At 44.3% G+C, this 25,342-nt stretch overlaps 1 protein-coding gene and 1 long non-coding RNA gene across 2 annotated transcripts; both read right to left on the bottom strand.

The window, feature by feature from the left end:
* Positions 1–4,710: 4,710 nt before the first annotated feature.
* On the bottom strand, positions 4,711–5,251 carry LOC116970686. The gene is made up of 2 exons (XR_004411264.1): positions 5,138–5,251; positions 4,711–4,991 (listed from the first exon to the last, which is right to left on the bottom strand). It is a non-coding gene; the product is annotated as an uncharacterized LOC116970686 (long non-coding RNA).
* A 776-nt stretch (positions 5,252–6,027) lies between these two features.
* On the bottom strand, positions 6,028–17,185 carry gng10 (G protein subunit gamma 10). Its single transcript, XM_033018174.1, has 3 exons — positions 16,902–17,185; positions 8,563–8,703; positions 6,028–6,916 (listed from the first exon to the last, which is right to left on the bottom strand). Exons 1-2 carry the CDS (start codon positions 16,980–16,982, stop codon positions 8,578–8,580), a joined length of 207 nt encoding a protein of 68 aa, XP_032874065.1. The 5' UTR covers positions 16,983–17,185; the 3' UTR covers positions 6,028–6,916; positions 8,563–8,577.
* Between the last annotated feature and the right edge of the window lie 8,157 nt (positions 17,186–25,342).

Here is a 25,342-nt window from a genome sequence, read left to right as displayed (position 1 = left end):
TTGAGATTTAACCAATATACTGTATTCTAATAGGTTACCAGTTAAAATATTAGATTATCTTTGAAAGGTATGTTGAACCTTTTCATGACACATTCCATTTTTCTGTCATCATATTGAACTTTAAGTTTTGCATGTAATGTAAATGTAAGTAAATAAGTTATGAAATTATAATTCTGCATGGTTGTTTGGAGATACTTATGCCTTTGCAACTACCAGGAGTGTCATTATAGAAACTTTGAAATATCTATCACAATGCAATACAAATTTCTTTCAGCCTTTTAGCGCTGAAAAATTCCATTCAAATCACTTCCTTCTTTACTTAGTTTCTTTTCTTTGCATGAATAGAATATTCTGCCGAGTTAGAATGAGAGAGTTATAACATATTTCTAAATCTGATTTCACTTAACAATCATTATAATCAGACGGACACCAATGATTTGTTGTCATCTACATCCCCAGCATTCCATGGACTATCCATCGTTATTCTTCCTTTCAGGCCTTAAACAGTACAGCCCCATATCTCCACTTTGGGCAATATGATCAAAGGGACTGTTTGTAAATTACTTGCACGTTTCACGAAGAATCCATATCACTTTTGTGACTTCCACATGTCACTTGTTAATTTGCCATTACATCAAAAGAGTTTAATTTTGCTAGGAACCAGAACCAGATAGTTTTGTTTTAATGGATAAAATATGATATTTAAAAAAAATCTTAACCAGAAGGAATTGCGTTCAATCTCAGCAGATTAGGCACATCCAGAAGAAGGTATGGTTAAACTTTCAGGTGAATTACTTTTCATTGGAACTTGACAAATTGGCAAAACCTGAAACATTAAGTTACAGCATTTGACTGATATCAGGACTGTAAAGATGTGCAATGCCGAGACTCCCGATGAGTTATTGATGCATTTTAACATCTGGAAAATCAAATTGCAAGAAACACAAGCACACTATCCTGCTGCGTCTATGATCCAAACTCAAAACCAGACCAGAATGATCCCAGTTCCTTTTACTGCCAGGGGAGTGTCTGCCCCCTAATTATATAGACAACTTCACTGTAACCATCATCCACATTTACTTAGTATCACTCAGTGTGGATTCAGACCCAACATCAGAAAAGATCCAACCTTACTAGAAGTGGGGCCAGTGAATCTTGGAGCCTTGTATCTTTAACATTTAAGCCCTGTATCTTTTTGGGTAATAGTTTAGTGCAATATTGAGGCTGGCTACATAATTGGCATTGTCATTCATAGCATGGAGAGAACTTAGCTGCATGTTCTGGTGGTTCAGTACAGTCCTCAAGGCACCATTTGTGAATCAACAGGGTTCTGGAGCCCAATTCCTCTTTAAACTGCCAGAGGTTGAACTAGCCCTTCATTTCACCGCTGCGAAATGTAACTTAAGTAACGCCATTAAAATTCTTGCGGTTTACATGAATGAGTTGACCATTCAGGTGAGGTCAGGAATAAATACTGAAGAAATGAAAGCAGCAACATAGTTTTATGATGCAATGCAGCCAAATATCTTTCACATTTGACAAATCTGCATGTTCTGCAGGATAATTAAAAATACTGTTTAAAAAAATGATTAAGAAAATATTAACCATGCTGAATGCAAATGTTTTTCCAAGTATTTGGATCAGATGCAAAATAGTTATCGTAGCTGTGATCTAACGATCTAATGATTGGCTCCTTTTATTTATTGTTAAAAAATGTCCTTATGCAGCATGACTCATAAAAGGAAGTGAGTGTGGTTTCAGGGGTGTTAAATTAAAACTCCTGACTGTACACAACTTAGTGTGAGCTTCTTTTTGTGAAGTAAAATCTGTGCCATTTAGTTGAATCAGTATTAATAGTTAATGTGTAGGAATAATAATAATATTAATAACTTAAATGCTGAAAGACTCATCCATGCCTTCATCTCCTCCTGACTGGACTATTGCAACTCACTTCTCCTTGGCATCAGCTCCACCTACATCAACCGACTCCAACTGGTCCAGAACGCAGCCGCCCGACTCATCACCCACACCAAATCCTGGCATCACATCACTCCAGTCCTCAAAAAATTTCACTGGCTTCCCATCTCCCACCGGATCACCTACAAAATCCTGGTCCTCACCTACAAAGCCCTCCACCATCTGGCCCCACCATATCTCACTGACCTCCTCTCCCCCTACCAACCCTCACGGTCCCCTCAGATCCACATCAGCCGGTCTCCTCTCCATCCACAAGTCCAACCTCCTCAGTTTTGAGGACAGAGCCTTCTCCAGGGCAGCTCCCAGGCTCTGGAACTCCCTCCCCCAACTGATCCGCAATTCCGTGTCCCTCACCATCTTCCAGTCCCCCCTCAAGACCCATCTCTTCACCTCTGCCTATCCTTAGCCCCACGTCCCCCTCCCTTTTCATCTGTTCATGAATTGCCTCATATTGCCTCAGATCTTCGGAGGGGGCGCTGCTCTGGCAGCAGCCATGTCAGCAGCGCGTTCGTTTTTTTTCAATTTTTTTATTTTTTGGTATGTTTTAAAGTATGTTTTTGATGTTCCTCGGTGTGTCTTGTGTGGGGGGTGGTGTGGGGGAGTAAGGGGGAAACCGCTTCGGTAGCCTCCTCCATGGAGAGGCGACTTTTTCCAGGTCGCCTCCCCCGTGGCCTAACATCAAGGATCGGCGCGGCCTTTCTACTGAGACGCGCCCGGGACTTCAGCGGCGGGCGCAGCGTGGACTCTCGGCGTGGAGCGGGTGAGCCCTCGCTGGGGCTCGCCGGAGGGGAGCGCTCCGTTTCGCAAGCCCGCGGCAGCCTGAAGCCGCGGTCTGCAGAGTTCCAGCTGGTGCGGCGTCTACAGCCCGGGATCCCTCGTGGGGGACCCGGGGGAAGAAGAAGCCACCACTGCCGGCACGCGGCCAACTTCTACCGCGGGCCCGGCGTGGACTTAACATCACCCCTGGAGGGGAGCTTCGACCGCCGGCCCTGCAGTCTACGGTGCTTCTGGCTGCAGCGGAGACTTTAAATCTCGACCGCCGGCCTGCAGCCTACACCAACTTAAAGCCGCGGTCTCCGGTGAGGAAGAGCCGATCCTGGACTGACTCTGGACTTTGGTCCTCTCCACGGGGGGGAAATGGAGGACTGGCCATATTTTGTGCCTTCCACCAGTGATGAATGCTGTGGTGGATGTTTGTGTTACATTTTTATTGTGGTTGTGTGTTCTTTATTATTGTATCGCTGCTGACAACCCAAATTCCACCGACCCTGGTTGTGTGGCAAATAAATTCTATTCTTGTGTTTTGAATTTGAATTCTGTCTTTAATTTGTGTACTAGTCTTGTCTCTACTATTTATTTCATTCCCCTTACATGTTTTTCCTCTACTTGCTAAATTTTTGTAAGGTGTCCTTGAGACTCTTGAAAGGTGCCCATAAATAAAATGTATTATTATTATTATTATTATAATTCATGTTCTGCCATTTGCACATTATCGTTCATGTCTGTAACGATTACATTCCAATACACAGCTGTACTATTCCGGCATTCCTCTGTATTCTTAACATATTCCATCATCCCAAGTAAATTAAGCGTCTATTCTAGTTTTAAAAATAGCATTAAGATTGACTCCTTGTGTACAGCCAATCCTGTTTACTTCCTCTCCTTCCCACCTCTCACCCCGTTCCCTTTAAATTTAAATGGCGCAGATCTTACCAGCAGCATAGGGGTGGACGGCTATGACTTAAATTTAAATGTTAGCTACTTCTCAATGGTGAACACACATTGGCTTCTCTCAATTCAGTCGCACAAGTCAAGGTCAAAGTTCCATTGCAGGACTACAAACTTAGACGTGCAAATGTTTAAGATCTGGCAAACCAAAGGCATGCTCATCCTCTCAGATGGTATCTTGAAGAATAAATTTCATCTATGTTTGGACCATTGTAGTGTGCAAAATGGTTGCAGTTTCCTACATTTACTTATCTACCATTTGCAAATTCGCTAAGCCATGGTGGTGGCAATTGGCCAAAGGTTACTCATACACTAATGCCACAGGTTGCTCTGCACCACAGCTTCAGGCCAGGCTATTTTGGAAAACACAGCAGTGCTGTTGGCGACCGGAAGGTTTTATCTCGTCCAGAAACAAACAAATACACCCAATGATGGGGTGGTTGGTCAACTAACGAGAACCAAACACCCAGGGCCCCGACAGCCAACATGTTGTTGAGGGATAATGCCAGATACCAGTCTTGCTCCCACAGGATCTCTATTACATCATTTTATAAATGCAAATCACTGTTCTCAATGCACTTCAGGATGTCCTGAAATCCAATGTAAAAGTTCAAGTTTATCGCTGAAAAAAAATCGGTATAAGAAGCAAAACAATTTTTCAAAAAGTATTTGATCAAAATGAGGATCACTGTAAAAGATAATGGAAAAGCATGGACTAGTTAGTTGAAAAAGAACAAGTTAAGATGACCTTGAGGAGGAATAACTAAATGTGCAATTGAAGTGTGTGGATGAACAGACCTATATATCAACAGCATAGCTAAATATTTTTGTGTGATATCCACACAATGAAAGGAGCTTGGAGCCGAACAGACAAAAGCTAATTAAAAAGTGGTGTTAGTATAGTTTGATCTTACCAGTTCAAATATTTAATAAATAACTGTCAAACTCAAAAACAGATTCATTAAACGACTGAATATTTTGCAATTAAAAATCATATACATTGTGAATGGAACAAATATTACATTTAATCATTAAACTGAAGTTGATGGCCATGTGAGAGAATAGGTTACAGGAAAATAAGTGAGAGATTAAGCCTGATAGGAATAGCCCTACAGCCAGCATTGAGTCGAGAGCCTCAATGGCCTCCAATGTTGAGAAACATATAGAAGGAATGAGGTCAAGGCATCAGTGGCCCAATGTTATGGTACATCTTTATGGATTCTTCAATGGGGCAACACATCAGGCCACCAACTGATAAAAGGACCAGAACTAAGATTTCTTTCTACCTTCTTCTTCTTGTGTGTGGCGTGCACAGCCTAAAGTTGTAGGACAACTTGTTCTATTTGATCTTATTTGATTGTGCACACCAGGTTGATTGCATTTGTTGAAACAGGGCGGGCCACGTGAAGGTTGCAATCTCCCACCCCTCTACCTTCAATAGTCGAGGAGTGAGTGAGCAGCTATTTTGAGAGGAGAAAAATCAATTTTGAAAAATCTGCGGAGAATTGGACAGGGTCCAGAGGAGGTTTACGAGAATGATTGGGTTAATATATGAAGAGCATTTGATGACTCGGGGCTTGTACACGCTAGAGTTTAGAAGGATGAGGGTAGAAACATGCTGAATCATTAAAACCTACCAAATAATGAAAGGCCTAGAGTGGATGTGGAAAGGAGGTTTCCAGTCGTGTGAGAGTCTAGGACTAGAGGACACAGCCTCAGAACCAAAAGACATACGTTTAGAATGGAGACAAGGAAACATTTCTTTAGCCAGAGGGTGACGAAACTGTGGAATTCATTGCGACAGACAACTGTGGAGCCCAAATCATTGAGTATTTTTAAAGCGGAGATTGAAAAGTTCTTGATTAGTAAGTACATCACAGGTTACAGGAGATGGCAGGAGAATGGGGTTGAGAGGTAAAAATATATGCCAAGATCAAATTCAATGGGCAGAATGGCCTAATTCTGTGCATATGTGTTATGATTTAAAAGGCAGCTCATGTATCAAATGCTTTATCAATGAACTGGAGCCAGATATAGAGGTTAGAATAGAAATTTTCCATTTCCTAAAGAGCACTAGAATTCCAAAATCACCATTACCTACACTGGCTTAGTATTATTTTACTTAATTATGTGGATTTTAAATTCCCCTATAGCCGCGATTGGATTTGAACCTGCATCTTGGATATTGGTCCAGTAACACACAATAAAGCGTCCATGTACAATAAGGTAACCAGTTGATCTTTAGATAGCATTTAAAACATATATAATTTAAAAGCCAGGCTGTACTTATCGGTCATTGAATATTCACACACAACAATAGGATACATTTTTAAAAAGCAACTTTTAATATATTTAATTAAAACATCCAAATGTGTTACATAATATTTAGTCACACAAACATTGAAAAGAAATTGTAAGATTTAGCGGCAGTTACTTTTTCATCCAACTCGTAGCATTTGCTTACATTTCTTTAGGGTGATATATATGCAAGCATTTTTAATTCAAAAATGACCTTTTTTACTTTTGGTAAAAAGTAAAATAAATACTGTAAAGCTGAGCCTGTAACCTGTTATTTTCTTTCCATTGCAGTAAAAATAAGCAGGGAAGATATACAAAGTGTAATCAACAGTGCTTCAGTGTCTAGACTGGACAAAGCAGCCATTCAAGGATGGCTTCACTTTTCCTTTTAAAAAAATGTTTTAAAAGCTGACTGAAACGCATTGCCAATACAGATATATACAAAAAATATTGTACAGTTAACTCCAGGTCTACCAAGTTACTTCATCACTAATAATGCAGTGTGGAAACTCAAACAAACCAGTGCTGATAGGAAATTTTATTGTGATTGACCTTTCTTTCCCCCAATCACATTGGTTTTAGCTCGAGTATTAGAACTAACCATGAAAATGTTAAATGTCCTGTTTTAGATTGCAACAAATTCCCAATCATTTACATGTAAACACCAATTTGCTCTGCAAACATTGGAAGATTACTACAAATTAAAAATGAAATATTTGTATGTCTTTTGGTCATAACCCAGGTATGTTTAGTACAAACCCTTTCTCCAAATGAAGCATACAGCCACATTAGGAGAAAACTATCCTAAGACACTAATAAATACAAAAATTGTTTTGACATAAAAAGAATGAGTAAGAAAAAAATGTTCTTCGTAACAAGGCAGCATTAATCGAGGTCAAGCTTGGCCAATATCCTGCAAGAGAAAACAGATCATGAAAACTAAACATACAACCCAGGAAATAAATAACTACTTGATTACAGATACATGTTTAAGGCAGAAAGTGACTTACAAGCATGAGGAGAATACGAGAAAGTTCCTGCACTATATTTCACATGGTAATGTGTCATCTTGTAAATGTTCAGTGGAAGTAAGTGGGTTGTAAATGTTGCTTTATAAACAAAGACTTGCAATTATGCATCCATCTGTTCCTCCCACCTGCAGCACAGTTAAGAAATGTATTGCACACAGAGGTACAGACTGAATTAAGGCCACATTTAATTTATCTCAGCCCCCTGAAGGGAATCGCAAAATGCGAGCCAACTGCTTCCAAAGCACATTGGTCCTAATCCTATTACACAGGCCATGGGGCAATATATATATATATTCATGAAGAGATGTGGGTCTTGCAGGTTGAGCCAGCATTTAAGTGCCCATCCCGTAATCCTGCTATCATAAACCGCGACAGTCCTTGAGGTATGGACATACTCACAATGCTATTTGAGTTTTCCAGGATTTTGACCCAGTGACAATGAAGGGATAGGAAATTGGTGGGCAGTTTGGAGAGCAACTTCCAGGTTGTATTTTTCCAAAACCTATGGATATGGATGGGATGCCTATGAAGTAGGTTGCTATGATGACTTAAATATTGTTGAAGCTGCACTCACCCACGCATCTAGAGAGTATTTGAACACACCCATTAATTGAGCCTTGCACAGGATGGATAGAGTGGGGAATTAGGCAGTGTTACTTGCCGCAGGATTGTTAGCCTTTGACTTGATCTTCCACAAGAAGTTGAGAAATTTACTGGGAAATGCAATGTACCTTTAATATTCCATTTCCACACCTCCCCGAATCTGCTTCTATTTGCCCTTCATTCCTCCCCTAATAATTCCTTCCTCATGAATCCACCTATTAACCACTGGCCCCTTTCTCACCTCTCCTCCGCTCCTCTGTATACTGGCCATCTTCCCTCTGTACTCTCAGTCCTGACGTTTTGAGCCCAAATATCGACAGTCTCTCCCAACCCTGGTTGAGCTCCTCCAGCAGATTATTATTAATCCCTAAACCCCGTTTCCTCACAAGTAGTTAATGAACCTTTCCTCTGAAGAAGGTATAGAGAAGGGAAGCTCAAACAATTCCTAACCCAGGTACACCAGGTCAGACCATTGGCACGACTTACGATTTGTCGCAAAATTGTGAACATGAAATTGATATGATTCAGAACAGATAATGATACTGTGTGGGACACATGTGCTGGGTGGCCAGATTTTCAATTGGTGATTGATCAGTAAAAGAACTGCAGAGAACAGCTGGGAATGATCAATGTGGGATTTTTATTCAAAACTACAACTGAAAGCAGGCAAGAGTTTGGGCAACGACCACTTGCATTGGGGTGCTCTGTGCTTTGCATTGTGGAGGGTTAGGGGTTAGGGCGAGGGTTGGGGGGGGGGGGGGGGGGAAGAAGGGGGGGGGGGGGGTGAAGGGAAAGGGTGATGAGGGATGAGGAAGAGAATGTCTGTCGAAGTTGGGATAAGTGGATATGGGAGGCTAGCCCATTCTCATCCACAGCACGTAACATAAATACAGCTTCACAAAACTTACTAACGTTAAAAGGTTACCTGGTATGGCTGGTGTTAGAGAAGGGTGCATGACCTGGGTTCTCTAAAGGGGTTGCTTCCTGCAGGTAGTCCCACCAACAGAGCATCTTTGCAGGCATTCTGGACGCAATACTGCTGGAGCTCAGTGGCAGCCTGTGAAACCTGCATTTGAAAACACTCATCAGGAAATGCACTTGATTACAAAAGCTATCAACTTCCCTGACCAGGAAAACTTGGACATTTAAAAAAAAAAAACTTTCAGATCTCTGAAAAAGAAACAGAAAATGGGACAGCAGATGCTGAAATCAGACAAACGTTGGAAACACTCAGCAAGTCAGTCAGCATCTCTGGAGTAGAGAAACAAAGTTAACATTTTGTCATTTTCCAAAATGTTTTAAGGTGACCATCTGCCTGAAAAATATTGATGTATCAATTTTCCCCTTTCTGTATCAATTAAAACCTTGAGTATGTTCGGACCGTGCTTGCTTTACCATTGTACATCACACTTCCAAATCCAGCACAACACTGGAATGCCGTCCATATATCTCACTCTCTCCTTAAAGATTCCCTTTAACACGAGTAGGAAAGAACTGCAGATGCTAGTTTAAATTGAAGATAAATACAAAATGCTGGAGTAACTCAGTGGGTCAGGCAGCATCTCTGGATTGTCACCCATTCCTTCTCTCCAGAGATGCTGCCTGACCTGCTGAGTTACTCCAGCATTTTGTGCCTATCTTCCCTTTAACATGACCTCCTTTGACCAAACCTTTGCTCAGATTTCCTGGTGTCAATATTTACCTCTGGAGGTTTTAGTACATTAAATGCATGATCCAGCTAAAGAAAGGGGAAGTCCACTTGGACCAAATTAATCTTGAATATTTCATGTCACTATTTTAATATTCCACCGGGTGGTGCCGTCAGCGATGGCAGCCTCACCAACAGTCTGTCTTTACATATTTTTTGTTATTTTTAGTGTGCTTTATAAAGTTTGTGTTAACGTTCTCTGGTTTGTTTTATGTGGGGGTGGGGGAGGGGCAGCAGGAAACTTTTTCCTCAATGCCGGAGATGTGATTGTTTTCCGGATCGTATCTCCAGTCACTCTGCGACCTAACATCATGGAGCTGGCGGCCTTGCTCGAGACTGACTTTGAGCCCCACTGTGGGGTCATGGACTTACCACCGGAGCCTGCGATCCTTTGCCTGGGATCAACGCTCCAACCCGCGGCCTGCGGATTCCAACATCGAGGAGCTCGCAGTCTCGGGTAGAGACTGATGTCGGGAAGCTCCAAAGTCGCAAGAGGTTCGATTAGCCCCGACCCGGGGTCCGATCGCCGGGCTTGGAGGAGCAGAGATACCCCCAACGCGGGAGCTTGTTCGCCCCAACGCGGAGGGCCTGACCGCCAGCTACGGGAGCCAAGATTGTCTTGTCAACAGAAGGCTCGAGGCCCCCGACTGCGGAAGAACAAAGAAGGGAAGAGATTGAACTTTTTTTTCGACTTCCATCACATTGAGGAATGTGGAGGAGTCACTGTGGTGGTTGTTTATGTTAAAATGTATTTTGTTCCTTTTTATTGGTACGATTGTATAGCAAATCAAATTCCTCATATGTAGCAAAACCTACTTGGCTAATAAAGTATGATTATGATTAAATAACCAAATTAAAATAATCTCCCAAAGATTTAGTTTTCAGCCTCCCCAGGTTATGCACAATTGTTCATTTCATACAGTTATATTTAAAAATCTTCTCTTGGTAAACTAGCAACATGTATGCAAGAAGAATCCATTAGTTGCCCAATTATAACTGATAAACATTACTCACTGGGAATAGCGAGTCGGAATGCCCTTCAAAGTGTAAGCAATGAGCTAATGTGTTTCCACAATACTGTTTACCCCACCAGCAGTTCTTGGATCACTCAAAGATTTTATGAAGGAATTTATAGATATAGCTCATTCTTTGACAATTGACCCATTGTAGGCCTGTGATAAATCATCAAAACAGTTTCACTCCGTTTTCAATTGTGCTTTTTTTTTTTGCGAAATTGACGTTATGTCAGTTTTCGATTGACTTTACTTTCTCCAACAGCAATTTGTGGGCACCAGGCTGATGTAATACGAGCTCCGTTCACCCTGGCGCTCGGTGTCACAAAACAGACTGGTCTCGAGCTGCTCACTTCCCCAATCTGAGCTTCAGCAGATAGTTGTGGCAGATGTACCACTCCTTCAAAAAAATACCGCCTTGTCCTTGGGCAGCAGCAGTTCTGGATTCTTGTTTCCCCAAAATATCAGCTGGGCCTGTAGGGGAAGTCTCTCACTTCTCATCACAAGTTTTGGGTTCAAGTCCTACCTCAGAGACTTCAGTGCCAAAATCTAGACGAATTCCCCAGCACAGCTGTCAGCCGAGCATCAACCTTTGCAGCTGGATGCAAAAGACCCTACACATGATCAGGAAGCAAAACAGGACCAGTATCCTCCTCTATATCTATCCATCCAGCAACATTCAGGCACAAAGCCATCACTAGACTAGTGCTGTGTGAGATATTGCTGTGCATAAATTGATTGCCATCTTTTCTACAACACTTGTTTAGAATGGGCAGTCGGAGGATAAAAGGTTGTCATTGTAAGCTCAAATCATAGTACTAGAAATGTCTATAATGATAATACGATGAAGAAAATAGAGTTTTCTAGCTCTCAGAACTCCCACTCTCAATCACTGTTTTCTTCCTGTGCAACGCTCCTTAAAAGCTCCCTCATCAAGCAAGCTGCTGACCATTTGTTGCAAGATTTCCTGAGGGCTTGGTGTGAAATGCTGTTAAACAACCACTCCTGTGACACTGGTCAAAGTGTCATACTGCAATAAAGGCAGCACATAAATACAAGTGATTTATAATGAAACCCCCAAAATGCTGCTCATTGCTGCCCTTTTCAAATACCGAGACACAGCAATACAACCGCATTAGTTACCCGGTGACCTAGACTAATGGCCCAGGGACACAAATTCTAGTCCCATCACAACAGCAGTGCATTTAACTAGAAAATAATTACAATTTTAAGTGGCCGTGAAACTGCTGGTTTGCAATAGAATCCCAAATCTGCCAGCTTTACCCAGTCTGGTCTTCACATCATCCTGGACCAATGATCCTCCCAGGGACCATTAAAAACAGACACTAATGGGCCTGCCCCACTTTGGCGACTACAGGAGATTATGCGGTTGTCACATGTTCGCGGGTAGTTGCCGGGGAGTGGCCGTTATGGTTGTGAGTAGTTCCCTGTTGAAAAAATAGCGGCGAACACAATGAAGCCGCCATGGAGAATAGCGAGAATTCTCATGCCGTAGGTGCAGTGGTAATGGGTTGCCAAGAGGTCGAAGGTTGTAGTAGGTTGTTGCCGGTGCTGACCGGTGAATTTCATTGGCTGAATGGGGAAAAAAACGTAAACAGTAGTTTTCGGAACCAAGGATAACTGACCGGTAATGTTAATGTCCACCGAGCTTCACAGCCGTATCTCTGGCTTCTTAAAAGTTGTCTCCACTCCTTCTCCCCACCCGTCTCCACTCCTTCTCCCCACCCCGTCTCCACTCCTTCTCCCCACCTCATCTCCCCCCTTCCCCCCCCCCTTTTAAAGGACTTACGTGACCCTTCCTGTACACTGTGTTTTCACCGTCTTAATCACAGCGCCAACCTTCCTGTTCATCGTGGTGTGTGTCTGTATCACATTGACCTTGCACCATGTGAATTTCATTCAGACAGCGCTCCCCACTTGCCCTGTCCCCCGCCTGCATAACTGGCTGGTGAAGGAAGCGATGTGTGTATGTGTTCCACTCCGACAGTCGCCTGAAAAATCGCCTAAGTGGGAGAGGCGCATTAGTGCTGTGCTCTCAGTGACACACATTCTGTGCAGCAGTTGAACTAAATCATTCTTAAACTTACAACTTCCCACTTGAAACGTTCAAACATAATCAGGGTGTGAGGAAGAGGGGGGGAGGAGAGGAGTTAAAAAACATTGTTTCTTCGCTACAAATACAATGTGTGTGTTTTTTAAGCCTGATAAAGGGTGTGTTATCTTTCCGGTGCTAAAAATGATGCATCAAGTTATAAGGCTCAACACATAGCGAGATAAACCTTGGTATCAGTCAGATTGACGAGAATTTATATACGACAGAAGTTCTTTGTTCCCTTGCAATCTACTGTATTTAAAAATGCTGGTATCTGCATTACCAATTCACAATCAGTCAGACGTCAGCTATGAATCCCTCCCCTCGCTGCAAAATGGTTTTCGACCTTATAACCCACTCTCGGGACCTGAAATCTAAAACCCAGTTAAGTACTCCCACAAGGGAATACTGCACCAGACAATAACCATTGAGACGTTAAACCCAGATCTTACAAATGTACAAAGGATCCCAGTTTGCTATTTCAAAGAGCTGGGGAACTTTCCCCCACGACTTGCCCAAAGCTTACCCACCAATCAACATGACAAACACAATGTTTGCTGCAAGCGTGCAATGTTCCCCACATTACAATGACCACACTACAAAAACAGTTAATTAACTGGCAAGCACTTAGAAAGGACCCGACTTTGCAAAAGGCATTATAAAAGTTCAAGTTTCTCTCCTTTCAGCTGGCCATGCAGTTGTTTGTGGCTCTCAGTCGTATGGTGTTTAAAAAGGGAATTAATTTTGGTGTTGTACATCCGCAAGGCTTTGAAAGTCACAAGTCAAATTCAGAAGGCCTTTTACCTTATAAAACACCTTTAATACTTTCTGGTTGTTAAATTTACAAAGTGTAGGCAGCCCTTTAACAGAAGCCACATCTTGGAAGGGATATTATTGTCGAACTTCGTACTCAAAGGATTTACTCGGACATTACCTGGGATGAGGGGCTTCCGTTATGTTTGGAACTTAAGGAAACAGAGAATGTTCCGCAGAGTCATAGCAGAGATAGTTAAGGGATATTAAATTATAATTTTTCAATAACATGATAGCATAAATGAGGAAGTGATCCTTGCAGGAGGGTTGGCAAGTAGGAATAGTAAATGGCTGGACAAAAGAGTAAATTAGAGTATTTTCCCAAACTGACCTGGAATGAGCTGCCCAAAAGCAAAATGGAAACCAATTCCGGAATAACATTCAAAACAGGATCAGGAGATTTGAGGAGCAAGGATTTGGGGGGGGGGGGGGGGGGGGAGGAAGAACAGGGAGTAGACTAATTTGCCAGCTTTTGCAAAATACCCAGCACCAGCACAATGGGTTATTGATCTGGATTATTCCCAATAAGATGCATTCAAATTCCGTCAATCTGAAGTAGTGAAAAAACACACCAAAAGATTACATGTATTGCATTTTGCTAAATATGTTTCTATTTCCTGTGAAGTGCCTGATTGTTAGAAAATGCCAACGTTTATGAACCAACCTGGCAATTGTTGCATTGAGATGCCCCATGCACAATGATGAGGCACTGCAACGGTGGAGGTTTCTGCCTTATTCTCCATCAAAGTCTAGTTTTCAGGTCAGCAACTGTTTCGGGAGACCACCAGTTAACAAGTCAAACCATGAAAAGAGATTATTATCCCTATAAGGCTTGATGGGCCAAACTCATAATTTAGGAAATAATTATATTATTCCTAGCTTGCTGGCCTGCTGAGAGTTCCCCCCATCAACAAGTGGTTGATTTTTAATGAGCAGCTAAAATTTTCACCGGTATGCCCTCAGGATAACATATTAGCAAATTAATATCTAATATTAGAGTAACCAATGCTGCCCTTTGTAATTGGCTGGCAAGTCCTACTCCTTTCTGGGACAGATGCCTGGGGAGATGAAGGAATGAAGATGTTAAGCATGATTAACATGGCTATGATTCTGACTGACATTTTCCCATGTACCCCTTCAATTTCCACCATATATTATAATGTTTACAAACTGGTAAGAATCTTGATTGCAGCTTTACTATTAGGATTTACAGGGTAAACAAACTTAACAAAAATTCAAATGTCGCAATTACTCAGCAGGACATGTAGTCTTTGAAGAAAGAAACAGATATATGTCATTCATTAGAACTTGAAATGTTAGCTCTTTTTCTCCCCTGCGATTGCTGACTATTTCCAGCAAATTCTGCTTCCATTTAAGATTGCTAGCAACTGCAGTATTGCTCTTAATTTTTACCTAAAGCAGAGGCAAACTCAATACACACCCAGTATTGACACGAGCCGCCTCCTCCACAAGTTGCAGTGACCACACTGCAAACCTACCCTGCTCGCTGTGCACAGGAATTAGGGAACAGGGAGACATGCAAATGAGAGGGCAGGGTGTCTGGAAGTGGCAGAAGAGTCCGGACAAGCTTTAGATTGTGTTCCTGCTTCAATGACCTCCTATAAAGTTATTATAACCAGCACACTCCAAACTTAAAATTATGAAAAGCAACCCAGAGTGAGAAAACAAATTTGTTTTCAGTAGAGGGAGTGGGGAGGGATGAACCATTGGAGTATCTAACAGAAAGATACAGCAGGGAAACAGGCCCTTCAGGCCATCAAGTTTATGCCAACTATGAACTGCCCAGTTACACTAGAGTCAGAGTGGTACAACAGTTACACTGTCGCATAACACACCACTTCCATGCTAACCTTTTGGCTTCTCTACATCAATCTTATTTAATACCCACTTTTTTAATTATTCCTGTGTCCCCATAACTCCATCCAGATTCTACCACTCACCTGTACACCAGGGGCAATTTACAGTGGTCAAATAACCTACCAACCTGCCTGGCTTTTGGGTGCGAGAAGAGAGCGATGTGGTCACCGGTGGAACATGCAAACTCCACACAGGCAGTGCCCAAGGTCAGGATGGAACCCAGGTCTCTGGAGCAGAGACAGCGGATCTATTAGCTGCGCCACTTCCCCCTCCCCCCTCCCACTTCTTCAATAGGGCGAGACCAAAGGGGTTAGAGGCAGCTAGATTCAGATTTTGTTTCTTTGTTTCTCGTATCTCTAGACTGTCTCTTCCCTGACTCTGTCCGAAGAAGGGTCTCGACCTGAAACGTCACCCATTGCTTATCTCCAGAGATGCTGCCTGTCCCGCTGAGTTACTCCAGTATGTTGTGCCTGTTTCTTTGTTAGACACAACATGCTGGAGTAACTCAGCGGGACAGGCAGCATCTCTGGAGCGAAGGAATGGGTGACGTTTCGGGTCGAGAGGCTTTGTTTCTTTGTGTAGTGTTGCTAACAGCAAGAGTGGAGGACATGCACAGCACACCAGACCATACCAGAAAAAGAAATCGTGATCCTAAAAAGTCAGGTGGGTGATGGTTGAAATGGTTCTTGGTTTAAATGTTATACCCGCGGATGCCTGGAGCAAGCAGCTGGCTGAAGGATCACTTAGGCCAAGAATTTGCAATGTGAACCACAGTCCCACTGGCTACTCTTGACCTAAGTTCTCCCTCAAGTGGAAAGAACTGCAGATGCTGGTTTAAATCGAAGGTAGACACAAAATGCTGGTGTAACTCAGCCCAAAACGACTCGACCCAAAACGTCACCCATTCCTTTTCTGCAGAGATGCTGCCTGTCCCGCTGAGTTACTCTAGCATTTTGAGTCTAACTACATTTGTTCTGACCCATTCTCCACAGCACGCGTGTCTAATCCAAGCCTTTGTTTTAAACTACTGAATCCGTTTTTAAGATTTACAGGCGAAGGTTAAACCCCAGGATTTTCTGGTTCAATCCCCGTATCACGTCGTGGCTGTGGCATTTCCAATTAACCAGAACATCCTGTGGTCGAGGACTGGACCACTCCGAACAGGACTGCACAACTGCGACCATCATTCAAAAATAAAAGTGTTTCGCTGACTGGAAGACGCCCTGGGAGTGTGAATTGCGCTGTGTGAATACAATATACACTATGTTGCCGCTCATATGAGTTACAAACTGTTGGAAGAAGCGTGCACTTGTGTAAACCCAGCGATGCCAGGCGCTCTCCTCGGATCAGGCTGGCGAAGCTTCCGGATAGGAGGTCGTAAACCGATAACTGTCCGGTTGGAACAACGATCCGGAGACTGCAAACCACTTGACTCAAGTTCGTACAACTGCGGGGCAACTGAACCCACGGCCATTTGATCAGAGTAGCCGATTGCAATCCAGAGCCCACGATGCACAACGCGAATCCGTTAATTCCGCCGCCCAACCCATTACCATCCGTGCCTCCAAATGCTTTTAGTCCTCCTCCACATACATGCTTGGGGACGGCTTTGCTGGGACCCGGGGGGGGGGGGGGGGGTCCCGGGGAGCGCGAGTCCCGGGTCAGTCCCGGGAATGGAACCCTGTCGGAGCGGCACGAGCCACGCAGCCATTGTGCCCACGCGCCCCCATTCAACTCACTTTAATCCTCTCGATTCCCGCCTCAAACTTCAGCTGCTCCACCGTCCGCTGCATGGTCGAGAGATTGGAGTTTGAAGTCATGCTTTCTATCTTTATTCACTCCCTCTCAAACGAAAACGCGCTTTATTTGTGTCCTCTTTCTCTCTCTCTCTTTCAAACGTTGCTGCCGTGGCTCTCGGTCTACAACTGAGCTGCGCTCCACACCCAAGGCTCCCGCTATCGGAACTGATGTCACGGGGACCACCAGAGGGCTGGGGCTTCGAGAGCAAATGCCGAGTTTCTCCCGGCTAGCAAACGGAAGATAAGGCTCTGAGTGTGTCTCCTACTGGCCGATTGCAAGGTTTGCAACAGTGAGAATTAATATAGCCTGGGGAAATATGTTAATTACACCACAATAATACCCCTAATAGTCCGGAACCCTCGAGACATGCTGGTGTCACATTTTCCGGATTGGGTTATTATTAATACACAAAATTACATTTTTGTTAACATGTAGAAGAGTAGTATAACTGTAAAAAGAACTGCAAAGGGTCTCGACCTGAAACGTTTCACTCACCCCTCTTATCCAGAGATGTTGAGTTACTCCAGCATTTTGTGTCTATCTTTGGAGTAATTGCAGGAGCATGTTGCAGCTTGTAAGTTTCCAGTGACCCTGGCGGAGGAAGGGTCTCGACCTGAAACCACTTATCCTCGTTCTCCAGGGATACTGCCCGACCCGATGAGATTACTCCAGCATTTGGGTGTATTAACCCGTATCTGCTTTTTGTTTTTATACCCTGGTGTGTTCCTGGCACTGGTCACACAACATACAGACATGCCGAACTGTTAAAGATGTTTGTATAAGAAGGAACTGCAGATACTGGTTTACACCGAAGATATACACAAAATGCTGGAGTAATGCCCTATCAGCTGCGCCACTGTGCCTCTGAAAGTGAGGGCCTTCTTTTCCTTTCAAGGTGTACAGAAAGATCAATCAGTGATGAGCAAAAATTACATCATTAAATGTCAGAGCTGAGAAAATGTCAAATATGTCTCAAGCTGTCCCGGAAATTCTAATTGTAGTCAAATAACATTTCTATTTTGGAAAGATAAATATCTATAATTTTTACTTGTATAAACTTAAATTTAAACCAAAAGGTTAATCACTGGATGCATAAAATTTGATGGGGTGTCAATTTGATAGTTCTGATTAATAGCGCTTTCTCACGGGGCGACTTGACGCAAGAGTTAACCAGAGTTGAACATCGTGGGAACCCCGTGCGATAACCGTACAGCATTCGTGGACCACCGTGGCGCTAACGGCAGGTACTCGTGTAACTTGGTGACTCGGGAGAAAATTCAAGCAAGTTTGAATTTCTCCAAGAGTGACTTGTACACTTGTGGTTGAAGATTGCAACATCATATGCACGTAGTGGCCAGTGCGATATCCGTATTAACTCTTGCGTTTACCGTGGGAACTCCTGCGAACGGTGAACCCGGAAGCTGGACAGAGGGGACAGAAGGTGAGTAATCTGGAATGAACATGCTGTTAGGCTGGGATCATTCTCTGCGAGATGATCTTAGTGCGGGAGACATGTGTAGGAGAGGTGTACTGACTGTGTGGGCAGAACTTTGGAATTGATTGCCCACCATTCTCAAAAGCCGCTGTGTCTCCCTGTCCCTCCAACTCCAGAGGAATCCGCGCCCCCTCATCCGCAACCCGGGTTCCCCTGGAGTTGGGGCGGAGCTGGGCTAGAGTTGCTGCTGGCTGTGAGTCTCTGGGATCTCTGTGCTTGCAGTCTGTGTCCCGTTCGTCCTAACATCTCCGGCCACCCCCCTGGACTGGAGCTGAGACTGTGAACTGTACCGCCCTTGCCCCCTCCCTCTGCAACTGCAAACAACCCCACAGTTCCCAGTCTCAGCTCCTGTACAGGGGGGTGGCCGGAGACGTCACAGCCCGAGCTGCGCCCCCTCATCCGCAACCCCAAGAACAAGACGTACCTTGCACACCATCAGCTTCTGTCCCTACGGGGAGCGTGTTCCTCTGGAGTTGGAACGGGGCTGCGCTGCTGCTGGCTGTGGGTCTCTGGGATCTCCGTGCTTGCAGTGGGCCTGGGGGTCGGTGTCCCGTTGGTCCTGACGTCTCCGGTGACTGGCACTGACCTGCTGGCATCGCCGACGTGAAGACAGTGCAAAGCCCCCGCGCCGGTGCAATGGGCGGGGAGCTGAAGAGGGGAGGGAAGGGGTCACACACATGGCCGGGAAGCAGAGGGGTGTAGGTTGGGTGAAACTGAAGGGAGCGACAATCTGCTGCTGCCTGCCCCGCTGAGTTAAAAAGTTCCCATGCAAGACTCACGATACACTGTATATCGTGACCGTGGGAACTTTTTAACTCAGCGGGCAGGCAGCAGCAGATTGTCAATTATTAACCCTCCCGCGCAATTACCTTCTCTTTTATAAATGGGGATTCACAATGTTCATTCAAGATTTAACGGGAAAGCTCGGGAGACGGACAAGTCACTCGCACAAATAACAGAAATGCCGAGTACCCGTGGGAACTCTTTATCTACCCCCCGTTATATTGTGTGATATCGTGCTAGACCACGACCACTTCACTCTGGTTACATCTTGCGTCAAGTCACCCCGTGAGAAAGCGCTTTAAAGCAGCACAGTGGCGCAGCTGGGAGAACTGCTGCCTCACAGCGTCAGATGCCTGGGTTTGATCCTGATCTTGGGTGCTGTTAGCATGCAGTTTGCACATTCCCCTTGTGACCACATGGGTTTTCTCTGGGTGATCCAGTTTCCTTCCACACCCCGAAGACATGCAGGTTCGTAGGTTATTTGCCCTTAGTAAATTGCACCTTGTGTGTCGGGAGTGGATGCGAAAGTGAGATAATAAAACTAATGTCAACAGGTGATTGATGTTCAGTATGAACATAGTGGGCCAAAGGGCCTGTTTGCATGCTGTATCTTTCAATCAATTAAAAAGACCCTTGACCTGAATATTTTCTTCTATCCAAAGTATTTCCACACGTTGTGGGAAGGAACTGCAGATACTGGTTTAAACCAAAGATAGACACAAAATGCTGGAGCAACTTAGCAGGCCAGGCAGCATCTCTGGATAGAAGGAACGGGCGATGTTTCGGGTCGAGAAGTCTGAAGAAGGGTCTTGACTTGAAACGTCACCCATTCCTATCCAGAGATGCTGCTTGTCCCACTGAGTTACTCCAGCATTTTGTGTCAATCTTCCATTTCCATACTTTGTTTTATTTCTATAATTTTATAGCATGCACAAGGAAATAAAATTGTTAAAAAATACCACAGTAGTTGAAAATCTAAATCGTAAATAGATAATGCTGGAAGTGGTAGCAATGTCATCCAGGAACAGTGATCAGACTCCGGCAAGCTCCATTAGACACACATTTAGGTTTGGGTTTATTATTGTCACGGGTCACAGTTTTGTTTTGCATGCTTTCCAATCAGATCAGATATACCGTACATAAATACCATCACGTCAAAAGCAAGTACAATTGATAGAGCAAAGAGGAAGATAGAGTGCAGAATATAGTTCTCAGCATTGTAGTGCATCAGTTCCATATTTTCATTACCTACTTTATGTAAATGGTTCAGAATGAATGGGACACGAATTTCATGTTTAATCCTCCACTCCCTGTGTTCCCGGTGAAAATATCTTGCTTATGGTGCGTGCAGTTGTTCTTGATTCCAGCCCTTTAAAGAGCCTGCTTTCTTAATATATTGACATTTTTAGTTGTACCACCACTGTAAGACCACATTTATACCTGCCCACCAGCTGACAAACTTGGTAACAAATCTCTGGAAACTGTTGGAAGGTACTTATACCAAATGTACACCACCTCAAACTTTCTATTGTTTTCATGTTTATCCCATTATCCCCCACCCAACCTTTTATCACCAGTTCTTTACTCATGAAATCAGACACAATGTCAATGATGTTTGAGTCACTCAGCGTGTCAGGCAGCATCTCTGGACATGCTGCCTGACCCACTGAGTTACTCCATCATCCTGGTTCTTCACCATTTTAACTGCCCTTCCCATTCCCATTCCCTTACCGACCCCTCTGTCGTCTCCGTTGCCAGAGCGAGGTAACTACTAAACCCTCCCCCTCTCCCTCTCCCCACCCCCCACCCCCAATACCCCCCTATCCCCCCCCCCTCTCTCCTGTGCCCCATCTGCACTCGCGCCTATTTTTCCCCATCCCTCCCCTTCCACCTAGATTCCTTACGCTGGCTTCACAATTCACAACTTTTGTCTCACACCGGCCTTTTTCGACCCCCCTCCCCTCAGTCTAATGATGGGTCCATACTTCAACACTTTATGTCTCTTTTCTGTAAACCAATATCTGCTGTTCCTTGTATCTACTTTGTCAACGTTTGTTGTCTCCTTCACTCTAGTCCTGCAGTTTCAGATTCTGAGGCCATTGATCTAAAATATTAATATTTGCTCCCAGCACATTAAGACAAAAAAATGATATGAAATATTAACTCTGTATCTCCCTCCACAGATGTCACTGCCCTGCTGAGTGTTTCCATTTTTTTGTCCTTTTGTTTATTCCCTCGACAGATGTGCTTGTGTTGTTAACCCTTTCACGCTTTGTTGCATTTATCTCTGAAGAACTGATTTTCAGACGTTGCCAAAAGCAAGCTGTTAGAACTCACCGGGTCAGGCTGCATCGGTGAAGGCAAAGGGAAAGTCGGTGTTTCCAGTCCAGATTCTGTGTTATTGTACACCTTTAAAATTTGTAATGAAAATGATATTCCCGACAGAAAAGTATTTCAATGTAGCATTGGTTTTGTGAAATTGGTTTTGTGAAAAGAATGGAGGTAAAGCAATGAAGAAGGCTCAGTGGAGTGAAGCGTTGAAATAGCTTGGGAAGAATTGTTGGATAATGACAGGGAAATGGCCTTCAAAAGGAAGTGTGAAGAGGATGGAAATGTCAAGGACTAGAGGGCATAAGTTTAAGATGTGAGGACAACATTTAACGATGTGTGCTGCAAGTTTTTTTACACAGAGAACGGTCGGTGACTGGAATGTGCAGCCAAGGATGATGGTGGAGACAGATCTGATGAAATTTAGAAGCTTTTAAATTGGCACATGAATATGTAGGTAATGAAGGGATATAGACCATGTGCAGGCTGATGAAATTAGTTTATTTTAGCATTATGTTCGGTACAAACATTGCGACCTGAGGGACCTATTCTTGTACTGTGCTCTTCTATCTTCAAACAAATATATAACACCCTATAATTTGCAGGGAGAGTGGGGCTCCTACCACTTCTGCAGAATGAAACCAGGCATACCTATATATCTATGTTAGACCAGATCAAACAGAACACACTCAGAACTGTACAAATCAGTAAAATCATATTGTTGACACTTTTATCAATCTAATTTGGCCTGGGCCTGTACTTGCTGGAGTTTAGAAAAATAAGGGGGGGCGCCTCATTGAAACATACAGAATAGTGAAAGGCTAGGATAGAGTGGATGTGGAGAAGATGTTTCCACTAGTGGGAGAGTTTAAGACGAGGTCAGCCTCAGAATTAAATGATGTTACTTTAGGAAGGAGATGAGGAGAAATGTCTTCAGTCGGAGGATGGTGAATCTGTGGAATTTGTTTTTACAGAATGCTGTGGAGGCCAACTCAGTGGACATTGTTAAGGCAGAGATCGATAGATTCTTGATTAGTGTAGGTGTCAGAGGTTATGGGGAGAAGGCAGGAGAATGGGGTTATGAGGGAGAGATTAGCCATGATTGAATGGCGGAATGGACTTGATGGGACAAATGACCTAATTCTACTCCTATTCCTTATGCCCTAATGACCGCATGGATTTCCTCCCTGTGCTTCGGTTTCCTCCCACATCCCAAAGACATGCAGGTTTGTAAATTGCCCCTGGTGCGCAGAGATTGGATGACATAGTGGAATAACATAAAACCAGTGTGAAGACGTGATTGATAACCGGCATGGAATCGGTGGGCCAAAGGACCTGTTTCCATGCTGTATCATTCAATCAATCAAAAAACAAACTATTTGTAGCACTTGTTCAGATACTGTAGATGCATTTGCAATACAATACAATACGGTTTTATTCGTCACATTGCACATAAAGTGCAAGTGAAATGAATTTGCCAGCAGCGGTACAATGATAAAGAACACACAAAAACACAATAAGAATTTAACACAAACATCCACCACAGCATTCATCACTGTGGTGGAAGGCACAAAAATTGGCCAGTCCTCCTCCATTTTCCCCCGTGGTCGGGACCTCAACCCTCCGCAGCCGTTGCTGCGGGCGTCCAGATGGTAAAAGGACAAGGTAAAAGTCAAGGCAAGTCCAGAATCGGCTCTTCCCCACCGGTGACCGCAGCTTCAGGCTGGTGTAGGCTGCAGGCCGGCGGTCGAAGATTTAAGTTCGAGCCGCAGCCAGAAGCACCGCAGACCGCAGGGTCGACAGACGAAGCTCCCCTCCAGGGATCCCTGGCTAGGGACCCCGCTCCTGATGGTAAGTCGCCACCACGCCCGCGGTAGAAGTTGGCCGTGGGCCGGCGGTGGAAGCTTCTACTACCCGGGTCCCCAACGTGAGATCCCAGGCTGCAGACGGCGCGCCAGCTGGAGCTCTGCAGACCGCGGCTTCAGGCTGCCGGCTGCCGCGGGCCAGCGAAACGGAGCGCTCCCCACCGGTGAGCCCCAGTGAGGGCTCGCCCGCTCCATGCCGAGAGTCCACGCTGCACCCACCGCTGAAGCCCAGGGCGCGTCTCCTGGAAAGGCGCTCGGGGCTTCATGTTAACGATCCTTGATGTTAGGCCACGGGGGAGGCGACCTGGAAAAAGTCGCCTCTCCATGGAGGAGGCGACCAAAGCGGTTTCCCCCTCACCCCCCCACACCATCCCCCACACAAAACGCACAGAGGAACATTAAAAACATACATTAAAACATACTAAAAAAACAAAAAAAGTAGAAAAAAACCGGACACGCTGCTGACAGGGCGCCGGCTTGGTCAACTCGGTCCCACCGAATTACAGTGAAAGTTATCTGCACCAGAGCAAAATACTGTCTGAAAATCAGAGATGAAGAGGTGCTATTGAGTAATACAACATGGATGCTAAAGAGGAAAAAAAATCAACACATCAGACATAAGAAAGAACTGCAGATGCTGGAAAAATCTAAGGTAGACAAAAATGCTGGAGAAACTCAGCAGGTGAGGCAGTATCTATGGAGAGAAGGAATTGGCGATGTTTCGGGTCGAGACTCTTCTTTAGACTGATGTCGGGGGGGGGGCGGGAAAAGGAAAGGAAGTAGACGGAGACAGTAGGACGTGGGAGAACTGGGAAGGGGGAGTGGAAGGAGGAAGAAAACAAGGGCTATCTAAGATTAGAGAAGTCGATATTCATACCGCTGCGGTGTGAACTACCCAAGCAAAATATGAAGGTAGATAAAAATGCTGGAGAAACCCAGCGGATGAGGCAGCATCTATGGAGCGAAGGAATCCTCCAATTTGCGCTGGGCCTCACTCTGACAATGGAGGAGGCCCAGGACAGAAAGATCAGATTGGGAATGGGAGGGGGAAGTACTGAGTAACCGGGCGATCAGACATAAGTTCAGTTTTTCAATTACTTTTCATTAGAGAATAAAGTTTATACTGTAATGGTGTGGAAGTAGTGCCTGTCACCGCTTGAAGGAGGATTTACACCGTTATCACAGGCAATAAGATGGAGTTAAGTCAAGATCTAAGACAAGATCCACAGCCATCCAAAAAATGTCCCAATTTGAAACATCATCTGTCCATTCGGCAGCATCCTTGGCGTAGCGGTAGAGTTACTACCTTACAGTGCCAGAGGCCCGGGTTCGATCCTGACTACAGGTGCTTGTCTGTACGGAGTTTGTGTGTTTTCCCCATGATCTGCATGGGTTTCGTCCCACCCTCCAGAGACGTACAGGTAGCTTGGTATAACTGTAAAATTGTCCTTAGTGTGTGTAGGGTAGAGTTAATCTGCGGGAATCGCTGGTCAGTGCAGACTCGGTGGGCCACAGGGCCTGTTTCCATGCTGTATCTCTCAACTAAACTTAAATATTCCCTCCACAAATGCTGCCTGACCTGCTGAGTTCTTCCAACTCATCGTGTTTTATAACAGATGGTTGATTACCTTGTTCCATCTGCCCCCAAATGGCCAGTGTCTTCTACTGCACCTTTAAAGCTGGCACCCAGTAACTTCCCACGCACGTTACAATATTTGTAAGTCCAAATTTTGACCCCCAGGGGTGCCAGGGAGATGGCAGCCCTGCCGGCAGTCTGTTCGTTTTTTCATCTTTTGTTATTTGTAGCATTTGTTAAAAGTTTAAGTTAATGTACTTCGGTTTGTTTTATGTGGGGGGGGGGGGGGGGGGGAACTTTTTTTTCAAGTTCCTACCTTCCCGGAGATGTGAT

The sequence above is a fragment of the Amblyraja radiata genome, chromosome 3, assembly GCF_010909765.2.
Source record: "Amblyraja radiata isolate CabotCenter1 chromosome 3, sAmbRad1.1.pri, whole genome shotgun sequence".
Classification (NCBI taxonomy): domain Eukaryota; kingdom Metazoa; phylum Chordata; class Chondrichthyes; order Rajiformes; family Rajidae; genus Amblyraja; species Amblyraja radiata.
This window is presented reverse-complemented; position numbering and strand designations above follow the sequence as displayed.